Source organism: Cyanistes caeruleus, chromosome 26 (assembly GCF_971803275.1).
Source record: "Cyanistes caeruleus chromosome 26, bCyaCae1.hap1.1, whole genome shotgun sequence".
Classification (NCBI taxonomy): Eukaryota; Metazoa; Chordata; class Aves; order Passeriformes; family Paridae; genus Cyanistes; species Cyanistes caeruleus.
This window is the reverse complement of record NC_141726.1, coordinates 709,570-727,854: the sequence shown is the minus strand read 5'-3', so window position 1 is coordinate 727,854 and position 18,285 is coordinate 709,570. Positions and strand designations below refer to the sequence as shown.

General features: G+C 54.6%; 1 protein-coding gene across 15 annotated transcripts in view; it reads left to right on the top strand.

Moving 5' to 3' along the window:
- PUM1 (pumilio RNA binding family member 1) overlaps window positions 1-18,285 on the top strand; it is a 64,683-nt gene that overhangs the window by 38,948 nt on the left and 7,450 nt on the right. For 8 of the 15 annotated variants that reach the window (XM_086863178.1, XM_086863175.1, XM_086863185.1 and 5 more), the window contains 9 exons: window positions 1,433-1,571; window positions 3,682-3,825; window positions 6,207-6,500; window positions 8,540-8,776; window positions 12,280-12,547; window positions 13,969-14,098; window positions 14,860-14,988; window positions 16,087-16,224; window positions 17,836-17,961. In XM_086863178.1, the coding sequence (XP_086719304.1) occupies window positions 1,433-1,571; window positions 3,682-3,825; window positions 6,207-6,500; window positions 8,540-8,776; window positions 12,280-12,547; window positions 13,969-14,098; window positions 14,860-14,988; window positions 16,087-16,224; window positions 17,836-17,961 (1,605 nt within the window). Of the gene's footprint in view, window positions 1-1,432; window positions 1,572-3,681; window positions 3,826-6,206; window positions 6,501-8,539; window positions 8,777-12,279; window positions 12,548-13,968; window positions 14,099-14,859; window positions 14,995-16,086; window positions 16,225-17,835; window positions 17,962-18,285 lie in introns of all 15 variants that reach the window. The other 7 variants (XM_086863186.1, XM_086863173.1, XM_086863171.1 and 4 more) reach the window with 1 other exon arrangement.

Below are 18,285 nucleotides of genomic sequence, written 5' to 3'. Positions count from 1 at the left end.
TCAGGAGGTGTTCTGAGGCCTTTACAGATGCAGCAGGCGTGAGCTGAGAGAGCTGCAGCAAAGGCTCAGGCTATCAAAATAAAATATCTGCGTGCCAGTGGCCTTTATGGGATGTTCATTACTGTTATGGCCGTGGAGCAGGTGTGAGCGGGGTGGGGAGCAGGGTTTGGAATGCAAACCCCGCTCCTGGGGGCTGCAGCAGGGATTGTTTGCATTAAAACTGCTGAGGCAGAGGCTTTGGGAACCTGGACACCTGATTTGTGACCCTTGTGACACCTTAATAAGGTGTTAATAAAACCCAGCAGCGTTCCAGTGCTGGAATTGCTGGAATTGCTGGCTCCCAGAGGTGCCCTGGGCTGGTTCCTGTGCAGGCTCTGGCAGAGAACCTCGGGGTCCTTCCCAGCCTCTCCGTGCACAAAGTCTGCTTTTGCTGTTAGTGGCTGGAGCAGGTGACAGCCACAGTGTCCCCTGTGCTGCAGGGTGTGCTGGGGACACACAGGCTGAGCTTGCAGGCTCCTGCAGCAGCTCTGGCTCTGACAAAGCCAGCCTGTCCCAGGGGATTGCACTCTGGCCACTCTGCCCTCCTCCCACCACAGCAGCTCGTCCCTGCCAACCCCACCTGGGCTCTCTGGGCACCATCTCCTGTGCTTTAAGGCTTGTGTCACCAGGTCTCTGCTCCCCACAGGGGCTGGTGGCCTGGGGACAGCCAGGTCACCTCCTGCCACCCACCCCCAGCTCCTGAGCTGGGCTCTGTAAGGTTTCTGCTCAGGAGGGTTTTTAGTGGGGCTGTGGTGACAGGGAGCAGATGTTAGCTAGGGTGGTTTGTGCACACTCCTGGCAGAGGATGAGTGTTGGAGGTGGGATCAGGGAATTGGAAAGGTTGGAGAAGCTCTCTAAGGACCATGGAGTCCAAGCATGACCCCAGCACTGCCCTGGGCAGCTGATTCCAAATCCTGACCACCCTGGCAGGAAATCAGGAGATTCCTGCTGCTGTCCTCCCTGAGCTCCCCTGGCCCAGCCTGAGGCCGTTCCCTCTCCTCCTGTCCCTGTTCCTGGCAGCAGATCCCAAATCCCCCCGGCTGTCCCCTCCTGCCAGGGACTTGTGCAGAGCCAGAAATTCCCCCTGAGCCTCCTTTGCTCCAGCCTGAGCCCCTTCCCAGCTCCCTCAGGGATTCTCCAGCCCCTTCCCAGCTCCCTCAGGGATTCTCCAGCCCCTTCCCAGCTCCCTCAGCAATTCTCCAGCCCCTTCCCAGCTCCGTTCCCTGCTTTGGACTTGCTCCAGCCCCTCCAGGTCCTGTTTGAATGTGAAGAAAAGTGAATTAAGAGCAAAGGAGAGAAGGTTTCTCCCCTGGTGCTGCTCCTGCCCCTGTCTGGTGACGGTGGCTGTGTCCTGGCTCCCAGAATAACCCAGTGGCTGTTCTGTCCTCTCCAGGTGCTCCGTGGAGGAGCCAGCCAGCGTCCCCTGACTCCCAACCAGAACCAGCAGGGCCAGCAGACGGATCCTCTGGTGGCCGCCGCCGCCGTCAACTCCGCGCTCGCCTTCGGCCAGGGGCTGGCAGCAGGAATGCCAGGTAGCAGCATTGCCAGGAGAGCCTGGGAACGGGATTTGGCTGGCATCAGTCAGCACTGCCTGCTGGTCTGGGGGTTAATCCCAGGGCTGGGTGTGTGACTCGATCTTCTCGAGTGGCCCGGCTGGCTCAGGGATGAGGTTTCTCTTCACTCGGGTTCCAGCCAGCAGATGTTGGTGGGGTTCACTGATTTTCTTCAGGAATTCAGGTCTGTGGAGTGAGTAAAGAAATCAGGGGGAACTCTCTCTCTCTCTCTCTGGTTTGCATTCCACAGTTTATTTCTGTGAAGGGGAATCCAAAGGACGAGAGACCAAGGATTTGGGGTCTGGGGGTCTCTTTTAACAGGGATTTTTGGAGGGAGGGAACATCAGAGAGAGAACCAATTATTTTTCTCAGTTAGTGCATCTTAAAAACTTTCTACAAATCAAGGTTACCCACACCAAGAGAAGAAATAACAGACACCAACTTCTTCAAATGCCCACAAAGGTGTAGGAGTGTTCTCCACAGAGGGGCAGAGAGGGGTGAGGCTGCTTTCCTGGCAGCACAGGGGGGAAGGGAAGGGAAGGGAAGGGCAGCAAATCCTCTCAGCTTCCATAGCTCAGAGACGTTCTGGGACAGGGAAAACAGAGTTACAAACTCCTGGGTTGGAAAGAAGGGTCTCCTGGGCTAAAGAAAGTTCCAGCAGCTGGAAATGCCAGCAGGGTCCTCTCTTCACTCCATGCGTGGGGCTGAGGAGAGAAACTTCAGTGACCATGGGAACCTGACACCAGGTAAACAGGAGAAAGAGAAGCTGGGGGAAATCACAACTAAAAGATGGGAAAAGATACATTTCAGGCTATCAGCTCCAACAGGTGTGTCCCTGGCTGGCAGCACTGGGGCTGGCAGGTGGCCTTGTGGCACAGGTGACAGCAGTGCCACCTCCCCATGGGGGCTGCACTGTTCTCCAAGAATCGATGGCTGCTGTGGAAGATCACCTCCAGGTTTCTCTGTGGGCTGTTCAAGCTTGTGGCATCTGAGTTTTGAACCTCAGGGGTTTCTTAGTCCTGTTCATTCTCCTCAGCTCTCCATCCCTGCTGGACTTAACAGGGGCTTCCTGCCATGATTGCTCTTCCAAGAGGCTTAAAAAGAGGGAAAGAAAAGGGATAAAAGGGAGCAGGCTTTAGTTCTCATTTCCAGCTCATCATTGGAGGAGCTGCTGGAGGAATTCTGACTCTGATCCCTGAGGATTTGGGGTAAAATGCTGCTGAAATTCAGTTATTCCGAATATTACTGTGATGGCAAAGGACAAACCTGAGCTCATTAGAATAAAGTGCAGAAATGTCTTGCTGGTGAAAAGGAAGGGAAAAGGATTATTTGGATTTCAGCTCTCCTTGCTGGCAGTGTCACTTCCTTGTTAATGGGTTTTTTTGTTGTTTAAGAAGAATTTGCAGTGTTAAGTTACAAACTGTGCAGATCTCCTTTAATCTCTGTTATTTGGGTTGTATTTGCTTTGCAAACACACACATATATACAATTACAGGTGTGTGTTTGTAGCTGTATTTGCAAAGCAAATATTCATTTAGTGACCTCCCACCTTAGAGAGTCACTGCATTTAATTTTAATACTTTCATTTAATGTACAATTCCGTAATGAGGTGCCTAAATCACTATATTCTGTCAGTCTGCACTTACAAGAGTTTATTTACCTGAATTGAATAATATTTAATGAATTAAATTATTATTATTATAAATAAAAATATTAATACATAAATATTATTAAAGAATATTTAATGGCACCAACGTTCCAAAATGCAGAAGTGGAAGTTGCCTGTGGCTGCACCCAGCTCTGAGCAATCCCAGCACACATTGGATTTCTCACGGTGCTTTTGTATTTTAAACCTGTTTTTAGCTGAATTTACACTGCTGACAGTGTGATAATAAAGATTCTGGGGGCAAAAAGTCTTTTCTACTTGAAATTCTTCATGTATTATCGTGGACTTTCTTGGGAAAAGCAGGGCTGTTCTTGCTTCTTTTATTTCCATTCATCTTTTCCTGTGGAAGCCCTCATGCCCTGGGCTCAGGTGGATGTGAGTGATGTGTTTGTCACCTGCTGTCACCTGTGCTTGCCTCTGCAGGTTACCCAGTGCTGGCTCCTGCTGCTTACTACGACCAAACCGGAGCCCTCGTGGTCAATGCTGGGGCCAGGAACGGCCTGGGGGCTCCTGTGCGCCTGGTGGCCCCTGCCCCTGTCATCATCAGCTCCTCTGCAGCCCAGGCAGGTGAGTCCTGGCACCAGGCAGGTGAATCCTGTCCCCTCCTGCCCAGGCAGGTGAGTCCTGGCACCAGGCAGGTCAGTCCTGTCCCCAGGCAGGTGAGTCCTGTCCCCTCCTGCCCAGGCAGGTCAGTCCTGTCCCCACCAGAGGTTCAGGCAGGTGAATCCTGTCCCCTTGAGTCCTGTCCCCATGAGTCGTGTCCCCTGCAGCCCAGGCAGGTGAATCCTGTCCCCAGGCAGGTGAATCCTGTCCCCTGCAGCTCAGGCAGGTCAGTCCTGTCCCCAGGCAGGTCAGTCCTGTCCCCCCCAGAGGTTCTGGCAGATGAGTCCTGTCCCCTTGAGTCCTGTCCCCTTGAGTCCTGTCCCCTTGAGTCCTGTCCCCTTGAGTCCTGTCCCCATGAGTCGTGTCCCCTGCAGCCCAGGCAGGTCAGTCCTGTCCTGTCCCCCCCAGAGGTTCAGGCAGGAGCCTTCTGGTCCCTCCCAGTCCCTGCTGTGTCCCCAGTGTCCCCAGCCCTCCGTGCTCCGCTGGCAGTGATGACAAACTTGCCCTCACTGAGATCCATCAGGGATTGTTGTTGAGAAACATCCTCTGTGCTCAACTTGGCTGAGCCTCCGGAGCCGCCACGGAGAGGGGAGGAGCAGGAAATTGAAATATTTTGTAGAGTTTTGTTGTAGGTACTGAAATTTGTCCCCTGGCAGCAGCTTGCCCACCTGCTGGAGCCTTCAGAATTCCCAGGGGCTCCAGGGAGAGCTCAGAGCCCCCTCCAGGGCCTGCAGGGGCTCCAGGAGAGCTGGAGAGGGACTGGGGACAAGGCCTGCAGGGACAGGACCCAGGGAATGGCTTGAGATTGGAAAAGGGGAGATTGGGGTGGGATCTTGGGCAGGAATTGTTCCCTGGGAGGGTGGGGAGGGGCTGGGCTGGAATTGCCAGAGCAGCTGTGGCTGTCCCTGGATCCCTGGCAGTGCCCAAGGCCAGGCTGGACATTGGGGCTGGAGCAGCCTGGGACAGTGGGGGTGACCCTGGGGACAGTGGGGGTGACCCTGGGACAGTGGGGGTGTCACTGGGGACAGTGGGGGTGACCCTGGGGTGACCCTGGGGACAGGATGAGTTTTGAGGTCCTTTCCAAGCCATTCCATGATTTGTGCTTTATGATATCACCATGCCTCAAATGGCCTTTGCCATGAGTTTCTTTGGCATTTCTTTGTGTTCCTTGGGAGTTCAAGGCTTTTAAAAAGGATTTTTCAGCCAGAATCCATCGGTGTGAGCAGCCCCTGCCAGCACTGGGCTCAGATTATGAAATGGGCCTTTTAATTGTTTTCTTGTAGCTCTTGTTTATTTTGCTTTTTCTGTAACTTTGGGACTGGCTGAAAACCAAAAGTCCTTGGGTTTGATGTTCTTGGCACCGCAGGTTCGTGTTTCGTGTGCTGAAGGATCATTTCAGTTATTTCAGAACTCGGGGGTTCTTAATTGTCCCTTGTGAGTGTGGGGCTGCAGGGATTGCACTCCTGGGTGTTTGGAGAAAGAGCCATTCCTGGTTTGGATCTGTGCAGCTCCAGCAGCACGAGAGCAGCAGGAGCAGCTGCCCATGGCTGGAGCCATAGATAGAATTCAGATTTACGCAGAGTTTGCTCCTGGAATAAAAAACCTGCGGCGATCCAAAGCCACCCGCTAAGGTTTAACTGCCCAAAGGTGACCAAAACCGATTTTCTCAGTGTGAAAAACGAAGTTCACTCCTGTAAAACTTTAAAAAGTTTAATAAAGACAATAAGAGACATAAAATCAAGCAAAGAGTTACGGCCGGGTGCCTTGGCGCTCTGCCAAGAGCACACCTGGTATTTTGGGAATACACTTTTTATCCCATCCTTGCTGTGAGGGGTTAATGCATATTCAAGCATGTCCCCTCCCTGGTTCCACCTTCTTGGATCATGCTTTTGCACAGTTTTATTTGCTGCTGGTCAGCATTATTTGAAGTTTGGTCTCCTTTCTTCTGCAAACGGTCACTTGTTGATAACAATCCGGGCCCCTCATCCTTCCTCTGAGGGTAGCTGGGTTTCATCTCTTCCCCCCTGCCCACGTCCTGGAATTGGCTCTTTGATAACCATTTGCTCTCCATTTCCTGCTGCTGATAATAACCTGTTTTCCACTGTCCTTCTGTTGGAAAAAACATCTTGATCCTCCCATTGTCGTGCCTGTTGGAGTTGTCTTGTCTGGATGAAACCTGTCCTTCCCGTTCAGAATTCCTATCTGAGCCTATAACTTGCTAAGAGAGAAAAGAATATAGCGAAAGCATGTAGTATATATTTATTAGAATAATTGTGCAAAGCCAGCATTTACACCATGAATTGACAGCATCAGCGCCTTTGCCAACGTCTCTCCCGTTCCCGCAGCGGTGGCGGCGGCGGCGGCGTCGGCCAACGGAGCGGCCGGGGGGCTGGCAGGGACCACCAACGGCCCCTTCCGGCCCCTGGGCACGCAGCAGCCCCAGCCCCAGCCCCAGCAGCAGCCCACCAGCAACCTGGCCTCCAGCTCCTTCTACGGCAACAGCTCCCTGAGCAGCAACTCGCAGAGCAGCTCGCTGTTCTCGCAGGGCTCTGCCCAGCCCAACACCTCCCTGGGCTTCGGCAGCGGCTCCTCCCTGGGAGCCACGCTGGGCTCGGCGCTGGGCGGCTTCGGCACCGCAGGTGAGCCCCCGCCTCCCCTCCGGGGCTTGTGCTCCGAGCTGAGCCTTCCTCCTCCTCCTCCATCCCGGCCTAACTCGGCCTTTTCCTTCCGGCTTTTAGCGTTTGTGGGCAGAAATGCTGTTAGTAGGTGGGAATTAGCAGGAGGAGTTAATTACGAACGTTGTCCATCGGCCCCTTGGTGTTTTGCCCTCCGTGTGGAATATTGGGATAGCAGGAATTGATTCCAGAGAGTAACAGCCCCTCACACCTCGGAGTAAAGGCTGAGGAGCTACTCATGGGGAGAGGAGGGGAGAGGAGGGGAGAGGAGAGGAGAGGAGAGGAGAGGAGAGGAGAGGAGAGGAGAGGAGAGGAGAGGAGAGGAGAGGAGAGGAGAGGAGAGGAGAGGAGAGGAGAGGAGAGGAGAGGAGAGGAGAGGAGAGGAGAGGAGAGGAGAGGAGAGGAGAGGAGAGGAGAGGAGAGGAGAGGAGAGGAGAGGAGAGGAGAGGAGAGGAGAGGAGAGGAGAGGAGAGGAGAGGAGAGGAGAGGAGAGGAGGTTTTGGTGTCTCATTCTGGGAGCTGTTGCCATCACTCTCGGTGGTTTTGGGACACCTCCCATCCACGGTTCAGTCCTGCCACCAAGGCACCTTTCAGAACCAAACCCATCCATGTCTGTGGTTTCTTGGGGGTTTTTCTCCCCTAGGTTTGTGGTTTTTTGATGGTTTTAATTGCAGCTCAGTCTCAGGGCAGTGAGTGTGTGCTGACCTTTGCTGTTGCCATGGGTGTGAGGGGCAGGGTCCAGCGTGGCTCCAGCAGAGCAGGCTCAGGGAGGTGCTCTCACCTCACACTTAATTTACAATAAAGTTGTAAATATTTCTCTTCAGCCCCATCTTGGTTGCAGGTAAACACAGCATTTGCTTCTCTCACCTCAGTTTATTTAACTGATTGAATTCCACCAGTGGTTTGCTCAGTGCCAAGATGCACAAATTTGTTTTCCCTCAATCAATGGATAAAACTCTGATCCTGCTGCTTCTGGAGCCCGTGTGCACTGATGAAAAATGATCAGTTCATTGCAGTTAACAATTTCACTGTTTATTAAACAAGATTTTAATGCAAAATTGATTTTTTTCCCCCCCTGGAGTTGACAGTGCATTTAAAGAGTTTGTATTTGCTTCTGGAGACAGCTCTTAAACAGCACGGGGGTTAGGAGTGGAATTGAATTCTGAATTCCAGAAAGCTGGGGGCAGACAGGAGCTGATTCCTGATCTGGTGGTTTCAGGGGTTCCAGGGCAGTGGGAACAGGGCTGGACACGCTCCTGAGCAAACAGAAATTCTCTGGGGCTTCGGTTCAGCTCCCACGGCCGGGAACGCAAATCTCCACAATCCCGGGAATCTGGGCAGCTCCAGTTCCTCTGAAGGGCCAGAGCAGGGGGTCAGGGTGTCCCCAGGGGGGTCAGGGTGTCCCTAAAGGTGTCAGGGTGTCCCCAGGGGGGTCAGGGTGTCCCTAAAGGTGTCAGGGTGTCCCCAGGGGGGTCAGGGTGTCCCTAAAGGTGTCAGGGTGTCCCCAGGGGTGTCAGGGTGTCCTCAAAGGTCTCAGGGTGTCCCCAAGTGCTGAGGGTGTCCCCAAAGCTCTCAGGGTGTCCCCAAGTGCTGAGGGTGTCCCCAAAGCTCTCAGGGCGTCCCCAGAGGTGTCAGGGTGCCCCCAGGTGCTCAGGATGTCCCAAAAGGTGTCAGGGTGTCCCCAGAGATGCTCAGGGTGTCCCCAAGTTCTCAGTGTGTCCCCAAGTGCTCAGGGTGTCCCCAGCCAGTGTGGTCCCTTCCTTCAGGAGATTGTGATGCTCGGACCTTTCTCCCTGGGGGTTTTTGGAGCACTTTCTCCGTGTGCTCTGTCACAGCAAAGCCTGCAGAGCGCCCAAGGCAAAGACAGGATTCCAGATAATTCCTTTAGCTGTGTTTTTAATGACTCTGACTGCATTTCCTGAGTCCTTTGGGTGCCCCCATGGAGCAGCAGCCGGGCTGGATGGCACCGGGGCTCTCTGGCCCAGCCTCTCCTCTTCTCCCAGTGGCAAACTCCACCACGGGCAGCGGCTCCCGCCGGGACTCCCTGACGGGCAGCAGCGACCTGTACAAGAGAACCTCGAGCAGCCTGACCCCCATCGGACACAGCTTCTACAACGGCCTGGGCTTCTCCTCCTCGCCCGGGCCCGTGGGGATGCCCCTGCCCAGCCAAGGGCCCGGCCACTCGCAGACTCCTCCTCCTTCCCTGTCCTCGCACGGCTCTTCCTCCAGCCTCAACCTGGGTAAGAGACATTCCTCCCTCCCTCCCTGCTCCCTCCCTGCTCCTCCCTCCCTCCCTGCTCCCTCCCTGCTCTTCCCTCCCTCCCTGCTGCTCCCTGCTCCTCTCCCTCCTGCTCCCTCCCTGCTCCTCCCTCCCTCCCTGCTCCCTCCCTGCCTCCCTGCTCCCTCCCTGCTCCTCTCCCTCCCTGCTCCCTCCCTGCTCCTCTCCCTGCTCCTCTCTCTCTGCTCCCCTCCCTGTGCTCCCCTCTTCCTGCTCCTCTCCCTGCTCCTCCCTCTCTCTGTGCTCCTCTCTCCCCTCTCCTCTCTCCCCTCTCCTCTCTCCCCACTCCTCTCTCTCCTCTCCCTGCTCCTCTCTCCTTGTGCTCCTCTCTCCCTGCTCCCCTCTCTCCTCTCTTCCTGCTCCCCTCTCCCCTCTCTCCCCTCTCTCCCTTCCCCTCTCTCTCCCCTCTCTCCCCTCTCTCCCCTGTCCCCTCTCCCCTCCCCTTGGGTGGGATGTCGCTGCCATTTCTCTGGAGTCCCCCGTCCCCCAGTTCCCCCGTTCCCCCGTTCCGTTCCCCCGTTCCCCGTTCCATTCCCCAGTTCCCCCGTTCCCCCATTCCCCGTTCCATTCCCCAGTTCCCCCGTTCCCCCATTCCCCGTTCCCCGTTCCCCGTTCCATTCCCCAGTTCCCCCGTTCCGTTCCCCGTTCCCCCATTCCCCGTTCCCCCGTTCCCCCATTCCCCCATTCCCCGTTCCCCGTTCCCCAGTTCCCCCGTTCCCCCGTTCCCCCGTTCCCCGTTCCCCCATTCCCCCATTCCCAGTTCCCCCGTTCCCCCGTTCCGTTCCCCCATTCCCCGTTCCCCCGTTCCGTTCCCCGTTCCCCCATTCCCCGTTCCCCCATTCCCCCATTCCCCGTTCCATTCCCCCGTTCCCCCTTTCCCCGTTCCCCGTTCCCAGCCCTGCTGCCGCCTTTGTCCTGCCTGGGAGCGTTTCTGCCTCTCCCCCCGTTCCCTTGGCCCAGAACCAGGGAAGATCTTCCCAAGAGGTCAAAACCCAGGATTTTCTCACAGGTTTGGTTACAGCAGCACTGGTTTGTGGGATAAAACGGATAAGGAGGGTTGAGCTTCAATTTAAATGGTTTTAAAGGGGATGCTTTAAAATACCCGTTAAATTGGGAATAATGAGCTTGGAATACAATTCCTGCTTTTAACCAATGTTCCCTGGAGCTGTGCTCAGCTCCGAGCTGAGGATTTGGTGACTTTACCTTGGAAAATTTCCCTTATCAAAAGCACAGGAGGAATAATTTTGGGAAGATCCACGGCTTTCTGCAGCTGAATCTTCTCAAAGAGCCCGCAATAAAATAAATCTGGAAAATAAATAAAGCAAATATTAAATAACGAAGCAGCGCTCATCTGAACCTCCTGCAGCGTTCATTCCCTCATAAACAAACCAAAGAGATTATTTGTTGCACCTGCAGCAGGTAATTTAATATTTCCTCCAAAAATCCACTTGGTTTTGGTTGTGTCGTGAATCTGCTGGGCTTAACAAAACTTCTGCTTCTCCCCCCTCGGCAGACACCGTGTTTATCATGTTTATTCCATGCATGTGTGATAAATCCACGTGTGATGAATCCAGTGCTGCCTCTAGCTCAGCTGGAATAGCCATAAATACCATTTCTGGAGATCAGGTTTAGATTTACCAGCGTGCCTTGTTCAGAGCTTTAATAGAGCTGGAAAGATTTTAACTTTATTTATGCAGCTGTGGAGGCCTTGGCTGACAGTTAAATGGCCACAATAAATTATTCCTGAGGAGGACACAGATCCCAGAGCTGGCAGAAGGAAAAAGTTGGTTGCCCCTGCAGCAAAAAAAAAAACAAACCACAACTTAAAAATTATTTGGAATCAAAGAATCTTAAGAATTCTTCTGGATCAGAGGAGGATGGATCTGTTTGGGAACTGACTCTGGAAAGAAACTGAAATTAGCACTCCCAGAAATGGGTTACGCTCCAGAGGATCAGTGTGGGGCTTCCCATCTTCCCAAAATTCTCCTGTCCCCGTTCCCTCCGTGCTGGCTGATGCTGTGGCTCAGATCACACCTGGGATAGCTCTGATTTTGGGGGGTTTGACCTTGAAATCCATCAAAAGTCACTTTATTCTTTAAAGTTTCTCTTTCACTGGTAGTGGAGGGCAGTGGGAAGGGAGGTCTGGCTTCCTGTGGTTATAAAATCAGTTCTGATGGGGCAGAGAGGGCTCCAGGAGAGCTGGAGAAACGAGTCTGAGCAGTGGAATGGTTTGGAGTGGGAGAGATCTCCAATCCCACCCCATGGGGATGGCATGGCAGGGACACTGCCACTGCCCCAGGCTGCTCCAGCCCCATCCAGCCTGGCCTGGGGCTCTGCCAGGGAATGTGGCCCAGATTCCTGCAGATTCTGGGGATCCCCCCTGCCCCCCTGCCCTGCAGGTCCCTGTGGGATCGGGCTGTGTTCCCTGGGAAGGACTCGCTTCCAGGCAGGACAATCCGTGCAGGCTCCTCCTGCACCAGCAGAGGGATCCCAAGCCCTGCAGGAGAGGCAGAAATCAAACCCTCTGCCACGTGCTGAGCCACATCTGAGCAACTGCAGCCATGCCCTGCTCCCATCCTTGTCCCAGGGGATCCAGCCATGCCCTGTTCCCATCCTTGTCCCAGGGGATCCAGCCATGCCCTGTTCCCATCCATTCCCTGTTCCCATCCATTCCCTGTTCCCATCCATTCCCTGTTCCACCCATTCCCTGTTCCCATCCATTCCCTGTTCCATCCATTCCCTGTTCCCTGTTCCATTCCCTGTTCCCTATCCCGTTCCCTGTTCCTACCTGTGTTCTGTTCCGTCTGTTCCCTGTTCCATTCCCTATTCCCTGCTCCATTCCCTGTTCCCTGTTCCCATCCATGTCCCATTCCCTGTTCCCTGTCCCGTTCCCTGTTCCATCCATTCCCTGTTCCCATCCATGTCCTGTTCCATTCCCTGTTCCCCGTTCCCACCGTTCCCCGTTCCCCGTCCCATTCCCTGTTCCCACCGTGTCCCGTTCCCTGTCCCGTGTCCCATTCCCTGTCCCATTCCCCGTTCCCTGTCCCGTGTCCCGTTCCCACCGTGTCCCGTTCCCTGTCCCACTCCCCGTTCCCACCGTTCCCTGTCCCACTCCCCGTTCCCACCGTTCCCCGTTCCCTGTCCCATTCCCCGTTCCCACCCATTCCCCGTTCCCACCGTGTCCCGTTCCCTGTCCCATTCCCCGTTCCCACCGTGTCCCGTTCCCTGTCCCGTGTCCCGTTCCCTGTCCCATTCCCCGTTCCCACCGTGTCCCATTCCCCGTTCCCTGTCCCGTGTCCCGTTCCCTGTCCCGTGTCCCATTCCCTGTCCCACTCCCCGTTCCCTGTCCCGTGTCCCGTTCCCTGTCCCGTGTCCCGTTCCCACCGTGTCCCATTCCCCGTTCCCTGTCCCGTGTCCCGTTCCCTGTCCCACTCCCCGTTCCCACCGTGTCCCGTTCCGTCTCAGGGGGGCTGACGAACGGCAGTGGCCGGTACATCTCGGCGGCGCCGGGCGCGGAGGCCAAGTACCGCAGCGCGAGCAGCGCGTCGAGCCTGTTCAGCCCCAGCAGCACGCTGTTCCCGTCGTCGCGCCTGCGCTACGGCATGTCGGACGTCATGCCCTCGGGCCGCAGCCGCCTGCTCGAGGACTTCCGCAACAACCGCTACCCCAACCTGCAGCTGCGCGAGATCGCCGGCCACATCATGGAGTTCTCGCAGGACCAGCACGGATCCAGGTGGGCATGGCTCTGCTCTCTGCAGCTCTGCTTGCTGCAGCTCTGCGTTCTGCAGTTCTGCTTCCTGCAGTTCTGCTTCCTGCTGCAGCTCTGCTTCCTGCAGCTCTGCTTCCTGCAGCTCTGCTTCCTGCTGCAGTTCTGCTTGCTGCAGCTCTGCGTTCTGCAGTTCTGCTTCCTGCAGTTCTGCTCTCTGCACCTCTGCTTCCTGCAGTTCTGCTTCCTGCAGTTCTGCTCTCTGCACCTCTGCTTCCTGCAGTTCTGCTTCCTGCTGCAGTTCTGCTTTCTGCAGCTCTGCTCTCTGCAGCTCTGCTCTCTGCACCTCTGCTTCCTGCAGTTCTGCTCTCTGCACCTCTGCTTCCTGCAGTTCTGCTTCCTGCTGCAGTTCTGCTTTCTGCAGCTCTGCTCTCTGCAGCTCTGCTCTCTGCACCTCTGCTTCCTGCAGTTCTGCTCTCTGCACCTCTGCTTCCTGCAGTTCTGCTTCCTGCTGCAGCTCTGCTTCCTGCAGCTCTGCTTTCTGCAGCTGTGCTTGCTGCAGCTCTGCTCTCTGCACCTCTGCTCCCTGCAGTTCTGCTTCCTGCAGCTCTGCTCTCTGCAGCTCTGCTTCCTGCACCTCTGCTCTGTGCAGTTCTGCTCTCTGCACCTCTGCTCTCTGCTGCAGCTCTGCTTCCTGCAGTTCTGCTCTCTGCACCTCTGCTCTGTGCAGCTGTGCGTTGTGCAGCTGTGTTTTTGCAGCTGTTTTCTTGCAGCTCTGGTGTTTTGCAGCTGTGGATTTTTGCAGCTGTTTTCCTGCAGCTGTTGATTTTACAGCTCTGGTTTTTGCAGCTGTGGGTTTTTTGCAGTTGCATTTTGTGGTTGAGTTTCACACTTGAGTTTCACACTTGAGTTTCACACTTGAGTGAGTTTCCTGTCGCTTCCCAGAGCTGAGGCAGACCAGGGAACAAGCAGGAAAAGTCGATCCAGCGTCACACCTGGAATCCCCAAGGATTCCAATTCCTGGCCCTGCCCAGACACCCCAACAGTGCCACCCTGAGAGCGCTGCCCAAGGCTGCTCCAGGAGTTCCCCTCCAAGAGGAGCTTCCCTGCTCTGTGCTTTGCTCACTCATCCCCTGGCACAGCATAATTCAGTTTAAAATCCAAGATTTGCTGCGTTGTTCCTTGAGATTTACTTCTCTTGAGATGAAGATTGCAACGTGTGGCCACCCCAATGGGATGGCTGGATAAAACATCTGTGTTTGCACAGATCTGCAAGAATCATCAGTCAAATCTCTTAAATTTGGATATTGAACTTGTAACAGGACTCTGAGGTTGATGGAAGTGCTTCATCTCCCCAGCACAACGAGATTGGTGGTGGTTTCTGGAGCACTGGGTGAGGCTTTGGGAGGGGGGGAATGAGCTGGCATCACTCCAGGGCTGCTTTTCAGGTTTATTCAGCTGAAACTGGAGCGTGCCACCCCGGCAGAGCGTCAGCTGGTGTTCAACGAGATCCTGCAGGCAGCCTATCAGCTCATGGTGGATGTCTTCGGCAATTATGTCATCCAGAAGTTCTTTGAGGTGAGTCTGCCCTCCCCTGCAGGTTTTCCTGGGGTTCCTGCTGGCCTGAGGTGTTGGATGAGCCTGGAAATCCCTGCCCTAAAATCAGCACTGACACCATCTCCTCCCCACAAGCTGCTGGATCTTTTCCTGCTGGGGTGACTGAGGGTGGGACTCAGATTCACCCCACTTTGGGAAGCAAAATGTGTGTGCAGGAGGTGGGAATTTCCCATGGAAAGTGGAAGGGGTTGGGATGAGCTGAGCCCTGAGGTCCCCTCCAGCCCAAACCCCTGTGGGATTCAGCGAGGTGCAGGTCCAGCAGAACTTGTCCAGGGTGCTGTCCTGAGCTGTAAGTGCTCCTGATTTGGGAACAAGGAGGGGCTTGTGCAGTAACAGCAGCTGCTGGAGAAGTGTTGTGTCCCTGGTGTGGTCTGGTCCTTCACCAGCTGCTCCTGGTGCTTCTGCCCAGTCACTGGGAGCCAGAATCACAGAATGTCCTGAGCTGGAAGGGACCCACGAGGGCCCAGCCCAGCCATCCCAGCCTGTGCATGCCTGGGAGCGTTGGCCCAGCCCTCCTGGAGCGTTGCCCTGGGCAGGGCTGGTGGCCTGGCAGGGTCACCCTGCTGCCTGCAGCCCCTTTGGGATGTGCCAGGCGGGCACAGAACAGGTCTGGCTGTGCCAGCGCCCCTTGGCCACGGGGCTGATCCTGTCCCCAGGGTGGGAGGGCAGTGCCAGTGGCCAGGGGAGGGGTTTGTCCCTGCAGTGACTTTGTCCTGTCCCAGTTTGGCAGCCTGGAGCAGAAGCTGGCACTGGCAGAGCGCATCCGTGGCCACGTGCTGTCCCTGGCGCTGCAGATGTACGGCTGCAGGGTGATCCAGAAGGCCCTGGAGTTCATCCCCCCAGACCAGCAGGTAATTGTAAGTTTCAATTTTAACTTTCTTCTTGATGTTTGACGTTCCTGAGCCGTCCCCTCCCGTCCCTCCCGTGTTCCCTGGGTTTGGTTCCTGGCATGTTTGTGGTGTTCCTTGTGCGTGACGAGTCCGTGCCACCTTGCTTGTCATTGTCACCTCCTCGTTCCCCTGCCCATGGGGCTGCTTCTCTGTGTAGGGAAAACTGAGAATGAGGGTGAATTAGAAGAGATTTTTAATTCCTTTGAAGGGTTTTGCCTTTAATATTCAGCGAGTTATTGCAATGTGGGTCAGCATCCCACACTCCTGCGGGGAGATGGATGAGGAGCTCCTCGTTCTGGCTTGGGAGGGATGTGGCTGATAGCCCCACTCAGAGCTCATTAATAAAGCACATCCTCCAGGGCTTTAGCAGCAATGAATTGAGATGAAAAATACGCTGGGCAGGCTGGCTTGGGGATGGTTGTAACAGGAATCTCAATGTAGGTTATGAAATTAAAAATATGGAAGAGGTTTTAGGAGCGCTCCTTTCCTTCAGGCTGAGCCCGAGCCAAGTGTGTCAGCAGGGCGGTGCCTGGGCTCCACCACTGCTGCTCCAAGGGTTCAGTGTCTCCTCCAGAGTGGCATTTCTGAGTCCTCAGTGCTCCCAAAACTCCTGGCTTTGATTCAGTTACAAAACTCAACTCACCCAGATCTCGTCAGAGCATTAAAATGCCCCAGAATGTCATTTCTGTTTGTGAGTGAAGATTCCACCCTGCACGTGGGCTACATCAGTCGTGGCTGCAAAACCCCAGCAAGTTCTGAGCCCTGTTTTAGGGACAGGTGACCCTGATACCCAAAGAGTTCATGAACTTTGTGCACTTTAGATCTGCTTCTCTTAGAGGGGAGCAGAGAGGAAAACAGGGCATGCACAGGAAATCCGTTGGCATTTCTTCAATTTGGATTCTTGGGAGAGGATGAGCTCCATCCTCCTGCAACCCCAGCATGGTTTGGCTTGGGGTGGAGCTCCAGGCTGCTAAGGGGGTGTCAGGGGAGGGTTTGCTCATCTCCTGGCAGCTCTGGGATGCTGCTGGTGCTTTCTGTTTGCTGTGTGTCCTCCCGTAGAACGAGATGGTTCGGGAGCTGGACGGGCACGTGCTCAAGTGCGTCAAGGACCAGAACGGGAACCACGTGGTGCAGAAGTGCATCGAGTGTGTGCAGCCTCAGTCCCTGCAGTTCATCATCGATGCCTTCAAGGGCCAGGTGAGCTCCTGGAACAGCCCCAGAGTGGCTGGGGCTTCATTGGCAACTCTCAGCTTCATCATCATCAGCTTCATCATCAGCTTCAGCAGCAGGGTCGATGCAGCCACGTGAGACAGCCCAGAAACTCCTTGCTCACATCCCTGTTACCATTTCTGGGCAGATCTCTCAGAGCAAAACCTCCTTGCCCGAGCCAGTTCTCCTGGAATATTGAGTATTTGTGAGTGATGAGGGAAACTGAGGCTCTCCCTGATCCACCTTCCCAGTGAGCAGAGCTTTGTGCTGCTGAGGTGCCTCAGTCAAGTCTCAGCTTCATCAATTCCTTAATTTTCAGCACTTTTGTAAAATCCCAGCAAGTTCTGAGCCCAGAGCTGATCCCCTTTTAATGGCAGGTGACCCTGATAACCCCAAGAATTTGTGAATAATGTGCATTTTAGATTGATTTCTCCTTGAGGGGAGAGGAAAATGGGGAATGCAAAGTGTCATCATGATCCTGGTGAGGAATGCTGATTCCCAAGGGCCTCAGAGCAGGGAAAAAGCAGGTATTTCATCTACAAGTGGGCAATTGTTCTTGCCTCTCTTCATTTTTTTGCTTTTTTATTGCTGTCCTCTCCTGAATTGATGTCCTGGGTATCAGTTTTGTCTGGCCTCAGCTCCCTGTACAAAAGTGCTGCTTTTTGGGTGTTCCCAGCCTCAATTTAATTGGCTTTTTGCAGGGGCACTCTGAAGCTTTGAGGATTTGCCCCAGGGATGTGAGGACAGGCAGAGGCAGGAACCAGGAGCTGGGAGTCCTGGGGAAGTGGGGTTTGGTTGGTTGGGTTAAAACAAGCAGGATTCTGGCTGGAAGCTTGTTCCTGCTGAGAGTTCAGCCTTGGATTTTCCACTGGGAGTTTGGGAAGGCAGAAACATCTCTGGGAGCTCAGCTGATGGCACTGACATTTCCTTGACCAGTTGTCCCAGTTTTATCTGAACCTTCACACGGCAGATTAAACTTAGCACCTCCAGATGATTTTTTTCTGCAGTTAATTGCACTCCAAGCCCTGTTTCCCTGCAGGGTTTACTCACCAGTTATTAAAAATGTGTGACTGTTGATTTAAACTTCAGTGCTTGGATTTGCTGCTGTTGTTAAATCAAAGCAGCCAAACGGGACTTTGTGCTTCAGACAGAAAATGGAGCAGCAATAACAAAATGTGTCATGTTCTCACCCACAGATCTGCTAATCCATTAGAAATGAGAAAGATTCTTTGTTGTCACTTCTCCTAAGCACTGTTAAGGCATTTAAACAAATCCAAACAGTTGAGAAAAACCCTTTGCTGGGCATTTTTAACTTTTCTGGCTCGTAGCATTTCTTAAATAGCTCAAAATCCGTGCTGGCAAACAACGTGCTGGAATTACTGGGGAAGAATAACCGAGCTTCCAGCAGTGCTTGGTTGTTCCAGGGTTTGTTTTTTATGAATCAAGAGGTTTTACCATTTGTTTTTCCCAAGCTGAGGCTTCCCCAGGTTGTGCCTGGGATGTCAGTGGGTGTTGGGTGCAGGATCCTGCAGGGATCCTGGAGGGTTTTTGGGCTGGCCAAGGACTGATGGCACCTTGCTGGCTGTCCCCTGTCCCCAGGTGTTCGCGCTGTCCACGCACCCCTACGGCTGCAGGGTGATCCAGAGGATCCTGGAGCACTGCCTGCCCGAGCAGACCCTGCCCATCCTGGAGGAGCTCCACCAGCACACGGAGCAGCTGGTGCAGGTCAGTGGGGACAGGGCTGGGACGTCCCCAGGTCACTGCTGAGGGCATTCCCACCTGGAGCAGGGCTGGGAATGGGCACAGACAGGAGGAATGGGCACTGCTGAGGGCATTCCCACCTGGAGCAGGGCTGGGAATCAGCACAAGTGCAGGAATGGGCACTGCTGAGGGCATTCCCACCAGAGCAGGGCTGGGAATGAGCACAGACAGGAGGAATGGGCACTGCTGAGGGCATTCCCACCAGAGCAGGGCTGGGAATGGGCACAAGTGCAGGAATGGGCACTGCTGAGGGCATTCCCAGCTGGAGCAGAGCTGGGAATCAGCACA